The sequence below is a fragment of the Antennarius striatus genome, chromosome 12 (assembly GCF_040054535.1).
Source record: "Antennarius striatus isolate MH-2024 chromosome 12, ASM4005453v1, whole genome shotgun sequence".
Classification (NCBI taxonomy): Eukaryota; Metazoa; Chordata; class Actinopteri; order Lophiiformes; family Antennariidae; genus Antennarius; species Antennarius striatus.
This window is the reverse complement of record NC_090787.1, coordinates 2,968,483-2,987,659: the sequence shown is the minus strand read 5'-3', so window position 1 is coordinate 2,987,659 and position 19,177 is coordinate 2,968,483. Positions and strand designations below refer to the sequence as shown.

Sequence of the window (19,177 nt, the reverse complement as noted above, 5' to 3'; positions counted from 1 at the left end):
TTACTTATTTGTTTACTTCCTGTAAACTTCCACCATAGATTCAGAGAATTTCATTAAATTGTTTTCACGAGCCAAGACGTTCTTCATAATGAGTAAGGTTATCTTTGTGGAGTCTCCTTTAACAATACATTTATTTAAAGTTTGTTTTAAGTGCATTTAAGTTGAGTTCAGGTGCCGTCCAGTTCCAAATTTGTGCTGTATTGTTGAAAACCCACCCCAGTCAGTTTTGTGACCTCAACAACCACCGGTTGTGTCTCAGTTTTCAGACACATTCCTGTGTGCAGATATACAATAAAAAAAACTGATCAGGAGATTTTGATGATGTCATACATCCAGAATCATAACACCGTCTGCTGAGGTTGGTCAACTGATGCAAGACAAGGTTATCTGTTAGGATATATATGAATAGAAATCAGGGCCAGACTCGAACCCATCATGATGCAAAGGAACTTCTTCTTTTACACCATGCAGATGTGATTTTTTTTTCCCCCAGCAGTCACATCTTTTAATGAGTAATTTAAAGACACCAGTTCACCTCCAGTCCAGAAGGGCGACCATGCCTGGGTTCACTGCAACCCCATCCTCTTCACCCAGCAAGAAATACTGATTATAAATGTAGATTAGTGGTTATTTTGGAGAATGACATTAAAGCCAATAATGCAAAGCAGCCTCCACACCCTCCAAAACGTTTTACTGGCTGCTACTAAACAAAACAGAAACAGCTGAGCGGTAGACCGGTCGGACCTGGTGGGGCCTCACAAGTCAGACGTGTCGTTTAACTACAGTACATGTTCTGCTCCTGAGAGGAAGGAAAAAATGAACACGTAATGTCAAAACCTTCATGTCTGCTGGCCATTATGAATTTCTTCTTACAATACAAATTTAAAAAAAAAAAAAGTTGAATATGAAAATAAAACACACACATGCCATGCCTTCCCAATGTGAAGTCAGTCTTGTGGTGTCTTGCAGGATGTCCCCTGGGATTTCTGGATTTGAATGGATCGATTTCAGCTACCCCCCCAGCATCCCCCCCTCTAAACAGGATGCTGCCGCCACAGGGCTTCCTGGAAGAGGCTGCGTGTTCGGGGGATGTGAAGCATTTTACATCAAATGTTACACATAAACAGCTAAAACAGCATGCGGCAAACTTTCTGGCTTCCCTTTGTCTGTCACCGTCAAAGATTAGACATCAACTATTCTCTCCCAGGATAGGAGCATTTCATCAAAAAAATACAAAAATATTGATTATGCAAATTCTCATCAGTGTGATGTGTGTGCAGTTTGTTTTTACCACCATATTGTGATATATGTTCCAACAGAAGGGCTGGCTGTTCTCATAAAATAGCCTTCTGCATTGTAACCAGACTATTCATGTGTATTGATATTGATTTTTTACTGCAAGTTTTATTCCTCAGCTGCTGATTTATATCCACTTTGGACACAAATGGCAATCACATCAGTACATAAAAGGTGGAAAATTAGAATTAAAATATAAAACATAGCTCAGTGATTTTCAAAATGTTGAGTTTTTATTGTAAAACATGACAGAAATGGGCTAAAATGTGCAAAAAACACTTGAAGTCAGTTCTTTGCTCTTTCAGATAAGCCATGGACGGGATTCTAAACGTGCCCAATGCAGGATGAGGCGAAATTTAACAAAAAAGTGAGAGAATATCAAGCAAAAAACAACAAATAGACATCTGCTAAAACCTCATTACTCTTTACTTAATATTTTTACATCAGACAAGAATCACAAATCAGGAGATTGCTCGAAGCTGAGGATTAAGAGCAGTAAGCATCAAAGAGGGAGTGGAAATCAGACGTTAAGGCAGGGAGAGGTCCTGTTCATTTAGGTTAACTTACAGTGACGGTGGTTCATTTCACGCAGCAAACAAACACTTTAAAGGCTGCCCTGAGTTCTCAGCAATATAACACAGAGAGATGAGCTTCTTTAATATCAACTCCACATTTTAAAACGCTGTAAAGGATTGTCAGAGGAGAAAAGTGTCCATGGAAAAAATTAAAACATCTTTCTGATTAAAAAAAAACAAAATCCAACTTCTACCAGCAGGACGGTTGAGTAAAGATTTAGACATTTCAGCCCTTATCAGAACTTATAACCACAAATATATACAGTATATACATATAAACTATATGACTATGTACAGACAAAAAAAATATAAACAGCAACTGAAAAGGAATTTTATCTTCATCCAATAAAACTCATCTTCTCACTTCTTCATCCCAGCGGTACAACTTTAACTATTTAAGCTCTCTGTTTAAACTCTCTGGTATGAAGAATGACGTCATAGAGATGTTATTCTTCTACACTGGCAAACAGAACAAAAGAGAAGTCGTTACGTAGAAGAAGTGTCCACGAGCTATAAATAACTTCTACGCTATATGACATTAAAAACAAGCTTGTTGCGCTGAAGTAAACACATCACAGAGAAATGTGGAACCAAATAGTGTTAGCTTGGTCCAAGAAAAACGTCAATAAACAAAAAGTGAAGAAAAATCCAGGTGCCTTCAAATGTGCCCAAAAGTGCGCACACATCTACGCACAGGCTGGATCTACACACATCTCTGAAACACAACAGACGGAGGAACGCAGACAAAGACACGGCTCAGGAGGCCGTGATGCATCCCTCCCCCCGCACCGGGGGGGTTGGGAGGATGATGTCATCGATGCTCGAGGGTCGACTCGGGGTTTAATTAACCTCCAGAGATCCTCAGCTTTGCGCCGCATCATGGAGTTTGGTGTTTGAGGAGTCACACCCTCATCAGAGGAAGCCAGATGTTAATTTCCTTTTGTGGTGACGAAGGTCAGGCCGACTCTTCCTCTCTTCTGGATGCCACTGAGCGCGGCAGAACTTTCCAGCTGCTGCTCAGGCTTCATGGCGGTTTCCTGATTTGGGGGCATCACTGGAGTTGGACTCTGTACGCACAGATGAGGAGCTTCACCTGAGGAGAAAAGATACGGACTTATGGACGACACAGTGGAGAAGATCAGCCAACAAAGATCCTTCAAAAAGAGTTTTCCATTCATGCTCACACAAACATTCTGCTGTAAACTTGTTTACACCTTAACAACCGTATCTGTTCATTCACCTTGGCTGTCGGGGCCTCTGCCAGACGGATGAAGAGTTTGTTGTTGCCCGGGACAGGGCTGAACGAGTAGATGAAGTGACTGACCTGAACGGTTGAGCACAAAATGAACAGATTAAGAACAACGAGCTTACAGTAGCATCAATCATCTGGCGTCCTTGTTAACAACCGACCAGGAAGATGGGAAGCTGGAAGTTTTCATTGAGCACCACCGCGTGAACGCTGCAGGGTCCGCAGAGCCTGGCTGTGAATTCACTCAGGAAATTGGCGTGGAAGATGAAGAGGACGATGCCCGAGCCTGGAGGAAGGAAAAGGTATTGTGGGAAATGAAGGACAACAATAGCATCCAGATAAGATTAGGAAAATCAAACAGATCACTGAAAGCAGAAATGTTAATCATTCAGAGTTGGCATGCCCTAAGTCAAAATTTGTTTTTTTTACCTTCTGGTTGAGGCTGCGACTTGAAGACAAACTCCATGGAGAAGTCTGGTCCCTCACAGAGCCGGTGGCAGGCCAGAGGGAAGATGGGATCCAGCAGCAACAGCCGAGACTCGAAGTATGCTCGTATGGTGTCCTCGGCAACGCTGGACAATCTGAGACGTGGAAAGATTGGCGTTAAAAATGAGCAAAAGGCATCAAGAGAAAACAGGGATAGATGGACGAATGCAGAGCGGGTGTGCACTCACAGGCTGATGTGGTCCTTGATGAGGTCGCACACCACCAGATTGTTGCTGAGCTTGGCGAAATGCATGGCCGTATTCTTATGCTTAGAAAGGATGTTGCAGTCAGCTCCGTACTCCAGCAGGAGGCGCACTACGTCAGCGTTTCCTCTCTTACACGCCTGGAGCGAAAGACGGGAGTCCATTATCGACTGTAAATCACTCGCGAATAAGAAGACTGGAGTACAGACGCATTAAATGTTCTTCTTCCACTGTGTGTTCATGACATTACCTTCATCAGAGCTGTCTCCCCGCTTAGCGTCTGAGCGTTGACATAGGAACCGGCTTCAAGGAGGATAGCGACAGTTGTCAAGAAGTTCTGACAGAAGAGGGAATGAAAGACAAAGGTGTGAGGAAATGTGTTGCCCGTCAGCAGTCAGGTCTGAAACTGAAAGATGTCATCGTGAAATAAAAGAATTCCTTCTCATCTCTGGCGAGAAGCTTTTTTACCTTTTCAGCAGCGTGCATGAGGGCCGTGGTTCCGTTCTTCTGTCGCCCGTTCACTTTCACCCCTTTCCTTATCAGCAGCCTGAGGATGTCGTCTTGCCCGCCCGCTGCCGCCAGCATACTCAGGGACATCCCACTGACATCCTGTGGACAAAAACATACACATGTGAGACTCGACCAGCGTGTCGCTGACCTGCTTTTAAAAAGAGGAGTAATTGAGACAGTAACACACACCTACACATCTGTAGGTGGGTTCAGCATCTCGCTGAAAGACTATTTGTTTCTCCTGCAAGGAAATGTTCTCCTGATGACGCTATTTTTTCACTAATGTGCATCACAGCTAATGAGCATCAACAGCCCACCTTTTCGTCCACTGTACATCACACAGCTATTCCATCAGCAGCAATGGGACAAGGGTACCTGGTTTTAAAGGGAACGAGGGATGACATTGTAGAACTCTTAATTATGATAAATTAATACTAATACTGTGATTGGACTCTGATCGTGCACCTTAAAATTGTAAAACAGCAGGAAAGAATCTTCTGGCAGAGCTGCAAACACAACTGCAAGGCTGACACATTTACAATTATCCTAAACAAATTGTTTGACAAAGTTGTACAACAACAAAATTTTTTAAGTCAAGACATATTTTATTGAACATGTATGAGTCCTTACATGACTTGATAACAAGCATTAACTGAAGGCATCGTGACGGAAAGTAACATGCACTGTGTGCTTATACAACAACAAACAAAAGCTAGATACTACAAATAGGGTAAAAAAAAGTGTTTGAACAGTCGGTCTGAATGATCACCTCTTCCAGATCACTTTCCCTATATCTGAAGGGTAATTCTAACTATTGTTCACATACTGCAACATAATACAACCCTTAGATAGCTCAAACAACAGAGGAGCCTGTGTGGTTTTATTATCTGACCTGGGCCTGCGACACTGATAACAACTGGGACTTTGTGTAAATCTGACATTAATTACTTTGGTATGCAAAGGTGACAACACGATAGTCTACACAGGTTTACTAGCTGGTAACAAAAGGTGTTGGTGTCAGTGATGCCATCCCTCAACCATAGCATCTGCACATCTACTTTCAATATGAAAACAGCCATAGACTACATTTTCAATGCTTCCTACGGTAGATGTAATTTATACATAATAAATTCATGTCACTCTTCCACATCCAATGGAAGAGAAAAGATTGGCACACATCCCATTCTCAATATCCATCTCAAATCAAAAGAATGCAACAAATTGTTTTGCTTCATTTTCAGTCAAAGCTGAGAGGAACCATCCGAAATAAAATTCTCACATTTCAACGTCAAATATCTTGTAACAAAAACATTTCACTGGACTGTGCCAATAAAATACTGGAAGCTAATCTAACTTGAAAACTTGTGGCCGAGGGAACAAATGTCTCCACTACTGGAAAAAAGTGCCATGGAACTCAGATGCGACTCAAAAAATGCAAAATTCATACAACCGATTATGAGATGCACAACTTCAGGGCCCCTATAAAGCATGTGTGATATTTCACTGAATAATGTCAGGTGGGTTTTGAAATGAAAATGGACTTTTCTCCACTATGTATGGTCGGGCAGACAAGGATAAAATCTTGTCTTCTTTGGTGGCAACACGGTTAAAATGTAAAGGGATTCCAGTTGCATTTTTGATCTTGTTTCATAACCCAAAAACAAAACCTTAAACTGATGGTTTACCAGCTGACATTTATAAGTCTTGGACTTATCATGCCCTACTATCTAAGATACAATCAATAATCGTACAGACGTAATCGATCATAATGATTTAATCTAAGGGAAACAATGGCAACTCAATACTATTGTCAACATACTTTCAACTAATAAAAGTTTAACATACAGTTATTCAAATGAGACCAATAAAATGAATGCTAACTCAAATGAGGGTACTTAAATGTTCTACAACAGTGGTCCCCAATCGCTGGGTCACGGACCGGTGCTGGGTCATGGACCGGTGCCAGGTCGCACAGAACGCAGACCACACATCTAATTCTCTAATATTGGAAAGAAGGTATTCCATTAAGTGCTGCAGTCTATTAAGGGCCCTTTATAATGCAAGGTACTGGCCAAAGCAAGAATAAAATACAATGCAGCCAGGCATTGGAGGATTATGAGAAGTAACTGGGCTCACAAGCTGGAGGCACTGGCTGCAAAGATTTGATGTTGGTATTATACTTATTTGATCATCATTAGAATTAACAGAAATGCTTTTAAAGAACCATACAGGTAGAAAAATGTCAACAGAAGCTTCCTATAGACAATATCTGAGGCTACACTTGTCTGATGCAGGGTGAGAACTGTTGTGACAATAGTGACTGGGGAGTCCCAGACAATTCAGCGACTGCTTTCACTGTTTTCACAAACACCATGTTTGAAACTGTTTGAGAGGTTTTTAGCGATCTATTGCCCCACAAAATGACTCCTGGTAAGATGAGGTTCACACACACTATAACACTTTTAGTGGTTACCGTCTGACAAACTGACAGTGGTATATATTTGATTAAGTTACATAGGTATATACAATCTACAACATTAAACATAAACATCGGCTTTTTCTGACCATAGTTATGATTCAAACACCTCCAGCCCCGTCTTTCTCTTATATTCATGCAAAAGTACACAAATGAGCTAGCCACCTGTGCTGACTTAGCTCTGTATATTTCAATAATGAGAAAGTGTCAAAGAAAAGCAAATGCGTTTGCCATCTTTGTCAAGAGCTGAACAAGTGCTATCAAAGTTCGCAGATATAACGCAAGCTTACAAATGTATTCGTCACACACTTCTAAAACATCACCAGTCACTGGTTGCCTTCCTGTGAGTCCGTAACAATCTACAAGGACAAATATACAGGACCATCCCAGTCCGTGTTTGAATTTTGAGTCTCTGGTTCCTGACCTCCATTGTGTTTGCCAGCGACTGGATGTCCTTTTCTTTTCATCGACTGGATTGAGTTATGTACAAAATATTTGACTTCCCGCCAAGTTCTACTGTTCAGGGCAGGTTCAGCGGCCAAACATGCATCACAATCCTTTTTGCCCGGCACTTTTACCAATTTACACAAGTCTCCAAACTGTCGCCTCACTGCCGCCTGTTCCTCTTCACTCCACAATCGCTTGACTCGCTTTTGTGGCTTAGCGGCCGGGGTGACGGCGGTAGACGTGGGAGAACTTCCCTGTACCACTTGTGTTGTGTCAGTAACGCTGGGTCGATGGACTGTTGGGACAACTTGTGCCATTGCGGGGCCCATCGGTGGGTTAGTGGGGTAAGCAGCAGCATTGGCAAGTTTCAGAGGTGTGAAGGAAGAAATGACAGGTGTATTTCTGTTTTTTAGTGGTGAAAATGCAGGGACCAATGGTGAACTTGGAGTATTCAATTGTGTGAATGTAGACATCATTGAAGTACTTGGAGCATTAAAAGTGCTAAAATTAGAAATCATTGACGAACTTGTAGTGTCCTGTGCATACACGGGAGTGGGTGGCATGGACGCGACATTCTGTGTATAAGGAGGAGACATTGGGATCATCATGTTCTCTGGGGTGAATGCAGGAGGCATTAATGCATTTGTAGTGTTGTGTGGAGTAAATGTAGGAACTACTTGTGTATCAGTGGCATTTAAAGGTGTGAAAGTAGACATCAGTGGCTGACTTGTACGGACCATGTTTGCACTCGTACACAAAGTTGTATAATTTGAAGTCATCTCTTGGGGGAATGGTGCTGATGCTTCCCTCAGGTTGCTTGGTGGCACCATTGTCATGCAACAATCTGAACTTTCTGCCAGATGATCTGGTTGTATTGTTGTCAAACCATGGGCAATGTTTCTATCTTCCAAACTTTTCTTAGTGATTTGGACTCCCGGTTTTGGACTTTCGTTTACACTCTCTTCAGACTGCTGTTGGTTGTTTCTCCTCCGAATTGTCTGTAGTGTGTTGTGTACATAGTTTTTGACATCTGTCCAAGATCTTCCACAAAGATCTGGTTCAGCCGCTATGCAAGCATTGCACTCCTTTTTGCCTGGAACCTTCATTGTTGTAATGAATTCGCACAAGTAGCGCTTCACTGCAGCTTGCTCCTTCTCACTCCAAGGTCTTCTCTTCAATGTGGATTTCTGCACAGTTCCTAAAAAAATCAGGAGCAGAAATCCAGGTTATATATGAAATATAATCAGCTATAAAAGATAATTAATTTCAGGACTTAAAAGTTCTTGACCTTTTAAAAAGCAAGGTCAGCTGTTGTTTCACTCATTTTAATTGTCAGATGTGATAAATGAGTAAGCGGACCTTACTCATTAATCTGTCATTAACTGTGAAGTCCTAAATGTCATCATCAAGCTTTAATTATACTATGGGAGCACTGGTTTTGTCAGTGCAACTATTTTGCAATCAAGTGACACATTATTACAAGACGATCAAAATGATAATCACCATCATTAGCAGCGCTGGGTGGACTTGATGGCAGTGTTCGATCCATCTTGAGAAGCTGTTTGCTCACTTCCTCCAGCTGTGAGGCATTTTTTGTGAAGCTGTAACAGTCCTGGTTGCTCCACCCCACCAGTTGGGACACTTTATCTAACTCCTGTTCAGTGAGGCTCATTAGCTGCCAGCAGCTGGCAATCTGTTCTCTCAATGATGAAGACAGAAGTGCCTCTGGGTTTGTAACTCCAGATTCCAGTGCAGCCCTTCGGAAACAGTCCAATCCTCTAATGAAGGATGGACCTTCAGTCCTTGCAAATAGGTATGGATTAGCTTGTGATACACCCACTTGTTCTCGATTTTCAATGATTAAGTCGATTGACATGACCATTCTTTCTGTTAGCAGCACCAACATATTCCTTCCATACTGGCCTTCAAGTTCCAACCTGGTGAAATTGGCACCAAGATCAAGCTCCAATCTTGTGCTTTTCCTTATCTGATCTGCAGATGGCAAGAATGTTCCCTTACTCTTCTTGTGGGTATATGTTTGTAAGAGCATTCTACCAATATTCCCGACCCTACCTCTGTTAAACAGACACACATCTGCTAGAGTGGCCTCGCTGAGTTTCTTCCACGTTGACAAACTGGGATTTTCTTTCAGCTCCCTCCTGGCTCCATCTTCCTCACCAATTATGAACCCGTGGAGCTTTATTAAATCTTCTGTCACAGATGATTTGTCAACGTCCACCTTTTTGACTTCTTGCTTTAAAGATAATGAAAGAGTTTTGCGAGAGAAACACTCACTCCATTTCGTGTCAAGAAGTTGAATGAACTTTTTTACTTCACTTTCAGTTTCACTGTCCTCTGTCATGCGACTTTCCCCGAAAGCTATTTCTGCAGCTCTTTTCAAAGAGTACCCAATCTTTGTGACGAGGGAAACCGTTTTAAACTTACTGGAATTGGGATCAAAACCACTTGCTTTTTTTGCCCCTTCAACAGCCAGTTCGAACCTAAATGGTAGACATACTTCATGCAGGTACTTCACACTACTGTCAAGTTCATTTACAGCAAGCACAAACCTACCCAGTTCCCTCATCTTTTGTGCAATGTAAGCAAACTGAGACTTGTCGTGGTCATACTTAGCAGACAACGCATTGCCATATTTACAAATAAGTGGATCATTCCTTATATGCTTCGAGATGTCATCTTGATGCATGATGTTGATTATTTCCTTGCAGCCTTCAGTTAGGAACTCTGTCACTGGAAGCAACCCGGAAGCTGCACCTTGGTCTCCACTTCTGTTTGTCCTTTCCAAAGATTTCTGATCTTCCTTCCGGATTTTGCATGACCGCTCATGTCTCCATAAATCAGCTTTTCGATAAAAGGCAAAGCAGTGCTGACAAGGCAGGAAGTCACGAACAGATACACTTGGACTTTTTACTTGCTTTTGTGAGACAATTTCTCCCTGGCCACTTTTCAGAACGTGGCAATTATGCTCATAGTCTCCTGTATTGCGAATTTGGTCAAGCAAATTCTGTCTGACTTTAGAACCTCTGGGGAAATGTATTGCATGGGCCACATCAGTTTCATCTGCATGTTTTTTTTCCAAATGCTTTGCAAGCTGTGTAAAAGCCATTTTACAATATAAACAGAAGTGCTTTTTGGACGATTTTTTCTTCTCTTCTATTATGCTGGGTTCTATTTCAAAAATTTTTTTGCTGGTCCTTACACTGGATCGTGTTGGTAATTTTTTCTCCACAGTTCTTCTACCGTGCCATGTTCGTATTTTAGCAAAATTCTTTGCGTTTGACTCATACAAACCTTTCTTTGTATGGTCTGACTGACCAAACACGACATTTTGTGTCTCAATACTTGAGAAATTATCTTCGTCAGGTGAATGTCGTGTGCTAGCACTGTCATTTTGTTCTGCTCTGTCAGAATCCCAGGTCAACACTCCTTCTGCAGGCTTGGATAAATTTGAATCCTCAAAGTTCAAACTCCTTGTACTGGATAAATCATCTTTAGTGTCATCAGTCATCTTGTCTTTCTGTGCTTGCTTCTGGTCTTCATTTCCTTGACCTTCTTGCATAATATCACATGCCATGATATTGACTTCAGCAAAATCCCTCCCACAGTTTTGGATTCTTTCATGTTCTGTCATTGTCACTTGCTCATCATTTGTACTGTCAGGGCAGTTTAGCATTTTTTCACCAACTTTTGGACCATCCAAATCTTGTGGTTCAATCACTTTTACTCTTGGAGTACCCTCTTCATTTTGTGTACTGTCAAGGTTAGAGGTCAACTTAAGAGCATCACTCGAACTTCTCTCTTCAATCAAGCTCCTCTCTCCTTCAAATGACTTCGTCTCACGAATAGTACAAGCCTGCAAAAGAACAAGTATATGTAAGACTCATTGCCAAATCAGACCTCATGAATAACTGACTTGAGTGAACTTAAACATCGACCCAGTGGGTACATGCTGGGGTGAAAGTGTTTGGTTTCAGTTTTGGATATTTAGTGGTGGTTATAAGTCAAGAAAGACTTTTTGAGACTGCCTCCACAAAAACGTTTGCTCATTTTCCAGTTGCTGCTAATGCATCAGCATCTCGGTCCATACCCCATTAAGATCCAGGCACATTCAAACTGAAGTGAAGCCCAACGCCACTGACACCTCTGAAATCCTTCGTACAAAAACCACATATGACCCATTCAAGAATAGTTAACGGCTTTATTGGATCAAGCAGTGTTTTGACATTGTAGTTTTCTAACCAGTTATAGTCATGGGGTATGGAATGAAATGCTACATGGAGAGCAGAACATGCACTGATTCTAATCCTACATTCAAAACGTATGATGAAACTATGAATAGCTGTGCCTTTACAGTAAAGTCTATAAAAGTGGTGATTTAATATGACATGTTTTCAATGTCTCAGCACACAGCTCAGCTCAGACAAAGAGAAAAAACTACATTTAGCCATTTACATCACAAAACTAAGTTTATTATTTGGGTTCAACTATGTTCGAATTCGATGTTATAAAAGGAAAAATAACATGTCAAATACATGATAATTCCAGATGCATGGTGGCTTCACATACTATATACGTTCTGAAAGCATTACAGTCTGTACCTGCTTCAAATGGCCCATCTTGTCCTGTGTCTTCATGCGTTCAAGGTATTCTTCCATGGACTTGTTCACTGCAAAAAAAAAGAAAGAAAAAGATAATCTCTATTGTGCAAACATACTGATGGATATGAATTATAATGATTAAAAAATTACAATAACTATAATTATTAAAAAGTTATGAATGTACAGAGAAATATAAATTAAGGTGCCATTTAAAAATTTATGGTGTATATAAACTAGCTGAAGCTGCTGAGAATAGCCAGCGATTGAGCAAAAAAGATTTCATTTCATCAGGTAACAACAGGTTCATAACAATGGATTTTTCCTGTTTTTAATATATTCTTCCCAAAACTAAGCATGCAATTTAAATTAAAATTAATTCCATCATAAATTACAATAACTAAATTATAATTTTCTTACATCATCACAAATATTTTTTATTTACCATATTGTAATTCATTCTCTTACCTTGCATCGCTGTGAAAAACATCTTGAAGTGCTGGATTATTAGCAGGTGTCAAACAATAGCTGATGAAGAAGATCTTGCAGATTCCTTGGTGCACACTTCAAATTGGACTCAAAAATTCTGTTTGTGCTGCATGGGTTAATTGTGAAACTCCTTGAAAGTGCTACAATGAACTGCTCCCTACTAAATTAATTCATCCAAGGTAGCATTTACCTCATGTTTACTTTTAAATATTCATGTCGATAACAGAAGATAGATTTCAAAATTCCAAATTTGAATAAGTCTGATCAGAAATAAAACAAATGCCTAAAGGCAACCACTGCAAGTCATAAAAATATCACCCTATTAGTAAGAGGTTTATGCTTAAAACTGTCAAACATTTATTTTGTGGCGACAGTTCACACCGGGATAAAAATAAGTCATCATGAACAATTATCATTTGCTGTTCAAATATTCCAAATAACTTGCGCAAAACTTTAGCGCCATGCTAGTTCACGCACTTGTAATGCAGAGGACTCAACAAGCAAGTATTCAACTACATTTGTGGTGTATGTGAAAAACACAGAATGTATCAAACTGGTCATTTACCAAATCCCATCTTTTTTTGAACAACCACCACCAAATATACACTCTGGGGGCAACCAAGATGTGAACTGATTTAAGTTCTGAGACGTCTTGACATGTGAGAAAAAAATAAAAATGACACAAATCCAAACAAGCGATTCAGCTCACAAACACAATAACGGTTTTTATAAAATACATTCTTATAAGGAAACAACTAACCTCTTGGTCCAGATTGTAGTCCTCTTTGGAATTAAGTGCCAATTTTACAGCCATATAATCTCCGAATTTCACGGCATCCCGCAAATCACCTGACAGGAAGAGGTTGCAATCAAATGATATGGATAAATAGATCTCACAGTAAAACCTTCAAGATGATATCAAGCAAAGAAAATGTGAATTTTCACAACGCTCACTTGATGACAGAGGTGGACCTGAGAGAACCTCATCCTCGCCGTTAAGATGTTTCTGGAAGTCATCAAGACTCATCCAATCCAGATTGAGATCCATTCCAAGACTCAGAGTGGTTTGGCTCTTATCTACACGACACACAAAGATGTTTCATCAGCAAGCAGGCAGCCAATCACGTTCAGCTGATGTCCAGCTGTCAACCAATCAGAAAAATACCAGGTTTCTCGGCGCCCTCCGGTGGCTCCTGTGTGTCCTGGTTGTCGTCACATGCCATGAAGAGTCTGGGCTCGCTGTCCTCTCTCCTCTTCCTCCTGTCATCTGACGAGGTTCGCCTCTCCCAGCCAGGCCGCTGTGTCTCCTCCGGCCTCTCTCTTCTTTCTCGGGGTTCTTCTCCAGGCCTCTGCTTCATTGTAGATTCCTCCCCCTCCCTCTCATCACTGTCCAGGGTGAACCCGTAGCTCTGTCCAGGCCGGGAAGCTGGAGGGGCAGTAGAGTCCATCATGTTTCTGAGGCAAAAAAACAACCTACAAGGCTTTTGAGCCTCTGTCACAACTGACAGTCAACAAACTTAATTCTTTGCACATCTTTGGGATGTACATATCTCTAGAAACTGCTCCTATTCAGCTGCTGGTAAAAGACATGGGAGAAAGCTGCATGTGTTTCTGATGCCACTTGCTGTCATGTTAAATCTCCATCAGCTCCATCACATGAGGTGGAAATGCATCAGTATCCACCATGAAAGGACAGGAGAGTAACAACAGGTCCTTTTTGACAGAAGCAAAATCACTAAAGCACTTTTGAACTCACTTCGCTTGCTCATCGTCAGACATAAAAGTCGGAAAATGCGTGACGCAGCGCTCTTTAAGTGACAAGTGAGTCTGTAAATGTTTAGCTTTGTCCTAAAGGTTTTCGGTGTAAAAATATTGTAATGTCCACCTTTCCTGGAAACTGCAGCTTCATTGTCAACTTTCCAGCTGAAGTGTCAGAACAAACGTCCTTCAGACAGCTCAGCGTGGGCAGCGAACACCTGCAGAGTGCTCTAGAGGGACGACCCCTCCCCAGCAAGAGTATCAGCATGCTCTGTGATTGGTTCATTATTCACTCTTCTTCTTTGAAAGCTTATGGGAGTTGACAGACAAGTTACATAACGCTGCCTCCATGTGTTGACAAAAGGAACTGCACACTCAATTTGTGTGCTGAATGGCGGGTCAATTTTACATATTAATACACAACACATTTCAGACATAAGGCATGGACTATATAAAATCAGACCTCAGTACTTGATTGGCCCGCAAACCAGACTTTGGACATGCCTGGTCTAGGTGGTTCTTAAAATATTGTCAGTGGTAGTGGGCGTGACTCTGTACATGTTCAAACTGACAACACCAAAACTTATCACTGTTGTGTGTCTGTTTGTCACACATACCATCTGACTGCTTGCTCTTCTCCATCTTCTTGAGGTCTGGTTTCTGAGCTGGAGAGTCTCTGTTTGACTTGGGAATCTTCTCGATCTTTCCTACAAGCTGCTGAATGAAAGATTGAATTAGTGAGTTTCAATCTTGTAATTTTCTGAATAGATCCTTGAACTCACATCACACCTTTTTGGACATACTTCATAATTGTATTCTATTAAGACGTTTGTGAGAGTTGGTCAAAATTTTTGTATGAATTCTGGATATCGGGCCATCCATATTAAACGCTGAGCTACCGTAAACTGAGAAAACATTGGGGAAAAAAAGCTCTGATAACACATAGCATGAGTTAGCCCAACAATCAAACAAACCAAAAGATAATCTGCTCTGCATGTTTTCAACTAGAAAAGACAAATCAATGTAAAAATACACCTCGTACCTTCGTGGGTTTGCCACTGCTCTTTTCACAGGTAGGTGGATGGGTGGGCTGCCTGCGGGGGGCGCGGTCCTTGGCTTCGCAGTTCAACAGGAACTTCTCAAAAAGGTTAGTGGAGCCCGTGGCGTCCTTCTGCATCAGCACCTCCTCTTTGGGGACCTCATCCTCTTTTCCCTTTGTGCTGCCTGCTGCCGTGACAGAAGACGAGGATGACGAGGATGTGGAGGAAGACGGCGCTTTAGGTGGCGCTGATGTGCTTTCCTGGCTTTTGCTCTTGGTTTTTCTGTGAAAAGTGGAGCTGTCGCTGGAGTCCGAGTGCAGCGCAGCGTCGTCTTTGCTTTTAGAAGCGAGGTTCTTCGGTTTTAGGAGACTGCTGTCTTTTGCGGTGGCGTCAGACTTTCTGTTCTTCTTGTCCTGGATGAGGTCCTTGATGCCCCGCAGCTTGACTTCCCACTTTCCTTTCTTTTGTTTGGACTTGTCGTCCAACTGTGCCTTGTCAGCAGAATTCGCAGCAGTGTCCGTTGATGTAGCACCATCCATCTGAGACTCTGATGGAACATCACTTAGGTCATCTTCCAGAGGCGCGGCTGCCTCGTCATCAGAAGAATCAATTTTCCTTTCTTTCTTGTCTTTCTTTTTCTTCCTCTCCTCTCCCTTTTCTTTCTTATGCTTTCCTACCTCCTTTCCCTTTTCTTTCTTGTTCTTTTTGGAGGGAACAAGCGCGTCTTCCTCCTCGTCAGAATCAACCAACCGCTTTTTTGTTTCGGGCTTTTTGTCCTTGGGAGGAGAAGGAGGCGTCGGAACCATCTCTTCATCTTCATCATCGGTCTCCGGTGCTGGCACTGGCCTGAAATCCTCTTTTCGTTTGTCTTTCTTCTTCTTCTTCTTTTTCTCCTTCGGAAGGGGCTCCTCTTCCCGGACCTTCAGCTTTTTCTTTTTCTTCAGGGGTTGATCAGATGGGCGGTCTTTGTCGCTGTCGCTCTCCGAGTCGGCGTCGAACACTTCAGTCTTTACTGGCAGGAGTTTCTGACAGGGAAACAAATGAGAAACGTTAAATCACTGAAACCATGACGAGATTTTTTGTTTCGTGGCTTTAGGTTCTTCTCTTGCAGCACTATTGATCTGTTTTACTGGATTTTAAATGTTTAAGCTTTACAATGTTTTAGGAATTAAAATATTATTTGGATTAGATATACTTCAATGATCCCAAACTAGGAAATTCATGGTCATCACTGAACTTTTTTTGCATTGACAGAAAAAAAAGTATCCCTCCAAGTTAGGGTGTTTACTCTCATTCAAATTACAGCAGCTTTGTATGATTTGACAATTATTTTATCTATGTGTTTGTTTCCAGTGTAAAAACAAATGAAGCAATTAAAACTCTATTAAAAGAATTTATTATGCAAACTGTTGATCTGAATAGTACATTTCTTTCACATTTAATATTGCAATCACAAAACAAGTGCAGAACGAAGACAAAAAACACAAGAAACATCATTAAAGTTTTTATATTACCGGTAACTGTAAAATAAGTAAGCTATTTTAATAATTTCTGACAACTTGGCACATGGTGAAGACTGTTTGATCTGATGCATGCTGTGGAGGACGTGTTTTTGAGATGGATGCTTCCCGGCACCGCTTGTTCTTACTGGCGACCTGCGATGAAGAAAAGACAGAGAAATTATGTTTGTGTAAAAACTCTCTGAATGCTCTTTTACACATGACTGTTTTCATACAACAACAACAGCATTACTTACTGGTGTCAGTGCAGCTGAGGTTGCAGAAGTCCCACAAATTTTCCATATCAGTGCTGCCGATCCCGGAGCTGTTTTGAGTTTTTTCTCCTCTGGACGTGAGGAGATATGCGAGTTTCACCACGGTCCTCCGTGTTCTCTTGCTCACGTCTCCAAACGTGTCCCACTCATTGTGACCTTGAGCTATTCATAAAATTGGTGCCCCTCCCCTGATGTGCATCCGTGAGGTAGACTGTGAGGAAACCTTGAATATTTAGCAACAGGATCCCAAATGACACAATCCGAAGGTTTAAGAAAAAAAGCCCTGGAACTGTGAGCCGGGTTGGGGAAAAAAAGGAACGCTGCTGCAAACCACCTAAAAGTTTGTCTGTGTGTGCGCACTGATACCTCCTTTTAGTTCTATATCAAGATTTGACTTTCTCTTGGGTCAAACACTTGTATAATGGTTTTAGCTGGTGTATGGTTCACTCTTTGAAAAAGATTACATACAAAAACCCTGAAGACTTTACATCTTCGGATTTAAAAAAAAATCTCTAATTTTTCTTTCATATAAACACTAATATAATTAGTATAGATATAACAGCAATGGTTAACTTGGTGTTTTGACAGACTTGAGTCACTCCAGTATTGCTGTTCTGGTCAACATAACATCTGTTGCAGCACATGACTGTCACTCAGACTTACCACACTCTTCTTGACTTCTGCCTCTTTCTTGGCCTTGGCATCAGCCACGGCCTTCTTAAAAGCCAACAGGACCTCGCGACAGTCTTCCAAATGGGCCTCTGGCTCCCACGTATCATCGTCAGAGCAATAATTCTTCCAGCGGACCCTGTAGAGCACCTCACCCTGAAAAAAAGAAAAAGGAAAGGATATTAAGCCCATTCATTACATTCACAATAACCTGACATGGAGGCTGGCAGTCAGAAAATACTGCAGACAATGTGGATTGTTGACAGACTACATAAAACAAATAATTACTTTGCCTAGAATGACAGTTAATGTCCCCCATCTGCTTCCAAACTTATCAAACCATCTTGCGATGGACGTCAGCTAAAATCGATATAAACCAACAATAAATATGAGGAATCCTTTAATCCTGTAAATACACACACTGATTCATGCATACACACTAAAGTTCTTTCCATAATCACTCAGATGCAGAGTAGTTAATATTTAAATGTGGCACCGTCTTGGGACAAAGTGTGACTTTTGTCGCCAAATAAAAGAAAAAACAACATATGTCATAGGTCCAAATCTGCACCTATGACATGTGGCATTGTGCATCTGAACACATACTCATGCGGGCTACTGAACATTTTGCAAAAAAAAAAAAATCACGTTTGAGCTCCATCTGACATCAAAGATTCTGGTGTCAAAGTATTTTGATGTTAATTATTTAGAATTATTTCGGTCAAAACAACCACGTCCATTCCACTTCAAACACGAAAACCACAATGGTCGAATCCCATCAGAGGGAGTTCTTAAATCCACACAGGGGTTTACGTTATCTGGTCCGCTTCACACACAAGAAATAATCACACCTGTTTAACCCACATTACCACTAGATTAACCAGCCATCATTGATCAATCTATGCAGCTGATCGAGAGCACCCATCATGAAAGCCCATGCAAGCTACAGTGTCCGTCCTCGACCCCAGCAGGAGCGGACATCACGGGAGAAGTTGCACAGCAAAGCGATGCTGTACCCGCGAGTAGCTAGCCACCAATGTGGGTAGCAGATCACCAGTTAAGCGACCCAAACGCAAATATGGGCAATTAAATACACTTTGTTAAGGTAATTGAGAAGAAAAGTGTCTTAGCATCATTGTAATGGTTTTACATCGGGAGCATAGTGCAGCGGTAGCAGGTATCTGCCCTGCTAGCCCGGTGCCAACGTTAGCAGTTAGCTAGCTTAACTGTACCTCTTCCACTCGCATGTCTATGATCCGCTCCACTTCGTACACATCTTCCTCTTCGTCTTGTTCACTATCCGCAGTCTCCACCTTAACAGTCTCAGCCGCCATGGCTGCGGGTTGGTTACAGCTTTCCTAAAATATAGCTGTTTAGGTTGAGGACCGTAAAAGGCCGCGTTAGCTTCGCGTTCTCCCAGACAGGACGCTAGCGTACCTGGATGTTATTACTGCTAGCTCTGCGGCTCACAGGGTTGGAGTGCGCAGACCAGTTACCGCCCGCTCACAGCGCTGCGTTCAAGTGCTGCTCCCCAAAAGTTCCCAAAATGAATGTAGTTTTGAATCGTTTGGGCCAAAAAATTTTTTTTA

The 19,177-nt window shown here is 41.6% G+C and overlaps 1 protein-coding gene across 3 annotated transcripts; it reads right to left on the bottom strand.

Moving 5' to 3' along the window:
- Window positions 1-1,526: 1,526 nt before the first annotated feature.
- Window positions 1,527-19,054, bottom strand: mphosph8 (M-phase phosphoprotein 8). 3 transcript variants are annotated; one of them, XM_068329524.1, is made up of 14 exons: window positions 18,821-19,054; window positions 17,583-17,744; window positions 15,148-16,170; window positions 14,723-14,822; window positions 13,513-13,773; window positions 13,302-13,424; window positions 13,108-13,196; window positions 4,278-4,418; window positions 4,060-4,146; window positions 3,795-3,949; window positions 3,550-3,701; window positions 3,282-3,406; window positions 3,112-3,195; window positions 1,527-2,964 (listed from the first exon to the last, which is right to left on the bottom strand). In XM_068329524.1, the coding sequence occupies exons 1-14, from the start codon at window positions 18,920-18,922 to the stop codon at window positions 2,923-2,925; spliced, it is 2,646 nt and encodes an 881-aa protein (XP_068185625.1). In that variant the 5' UTR covers window positions 18,923-19,054; the 3' UTR covers window positions 1,527-2,922. The 3 variants fall into 3 exon arrangements, with proteins under 3 accessions (XP_068185625.1, XP_068185623.1, XP_068185624.1); XM_068329522.1 differs by lacking the exons at window positions 1,527-2,964; window positions 3,112-3,195; window positions 3,282-3,406; ... (2 more) ...; window positions 4,060-4,146; window positions 4,278-4,418 and adding exons at window positions 4,929-8,440; window positions 8,746-11,116; XM_068329523.1 differs by lacking the exons at window positions 1,527-2,964; window positions 3,112-3,195; window positions 3,282-3,406; ... (2 more) ...; window positions 4,060-4,146; window positions 4,278-4,418 and adding exons at window positions 4,929-8,440; window positions 8,746-11,116 and having other exon boundaries at window positions 14,723-14,819.
- Between the last annotated feature and the right edge of the window lie 123 nt (window positions 19,055-19,177).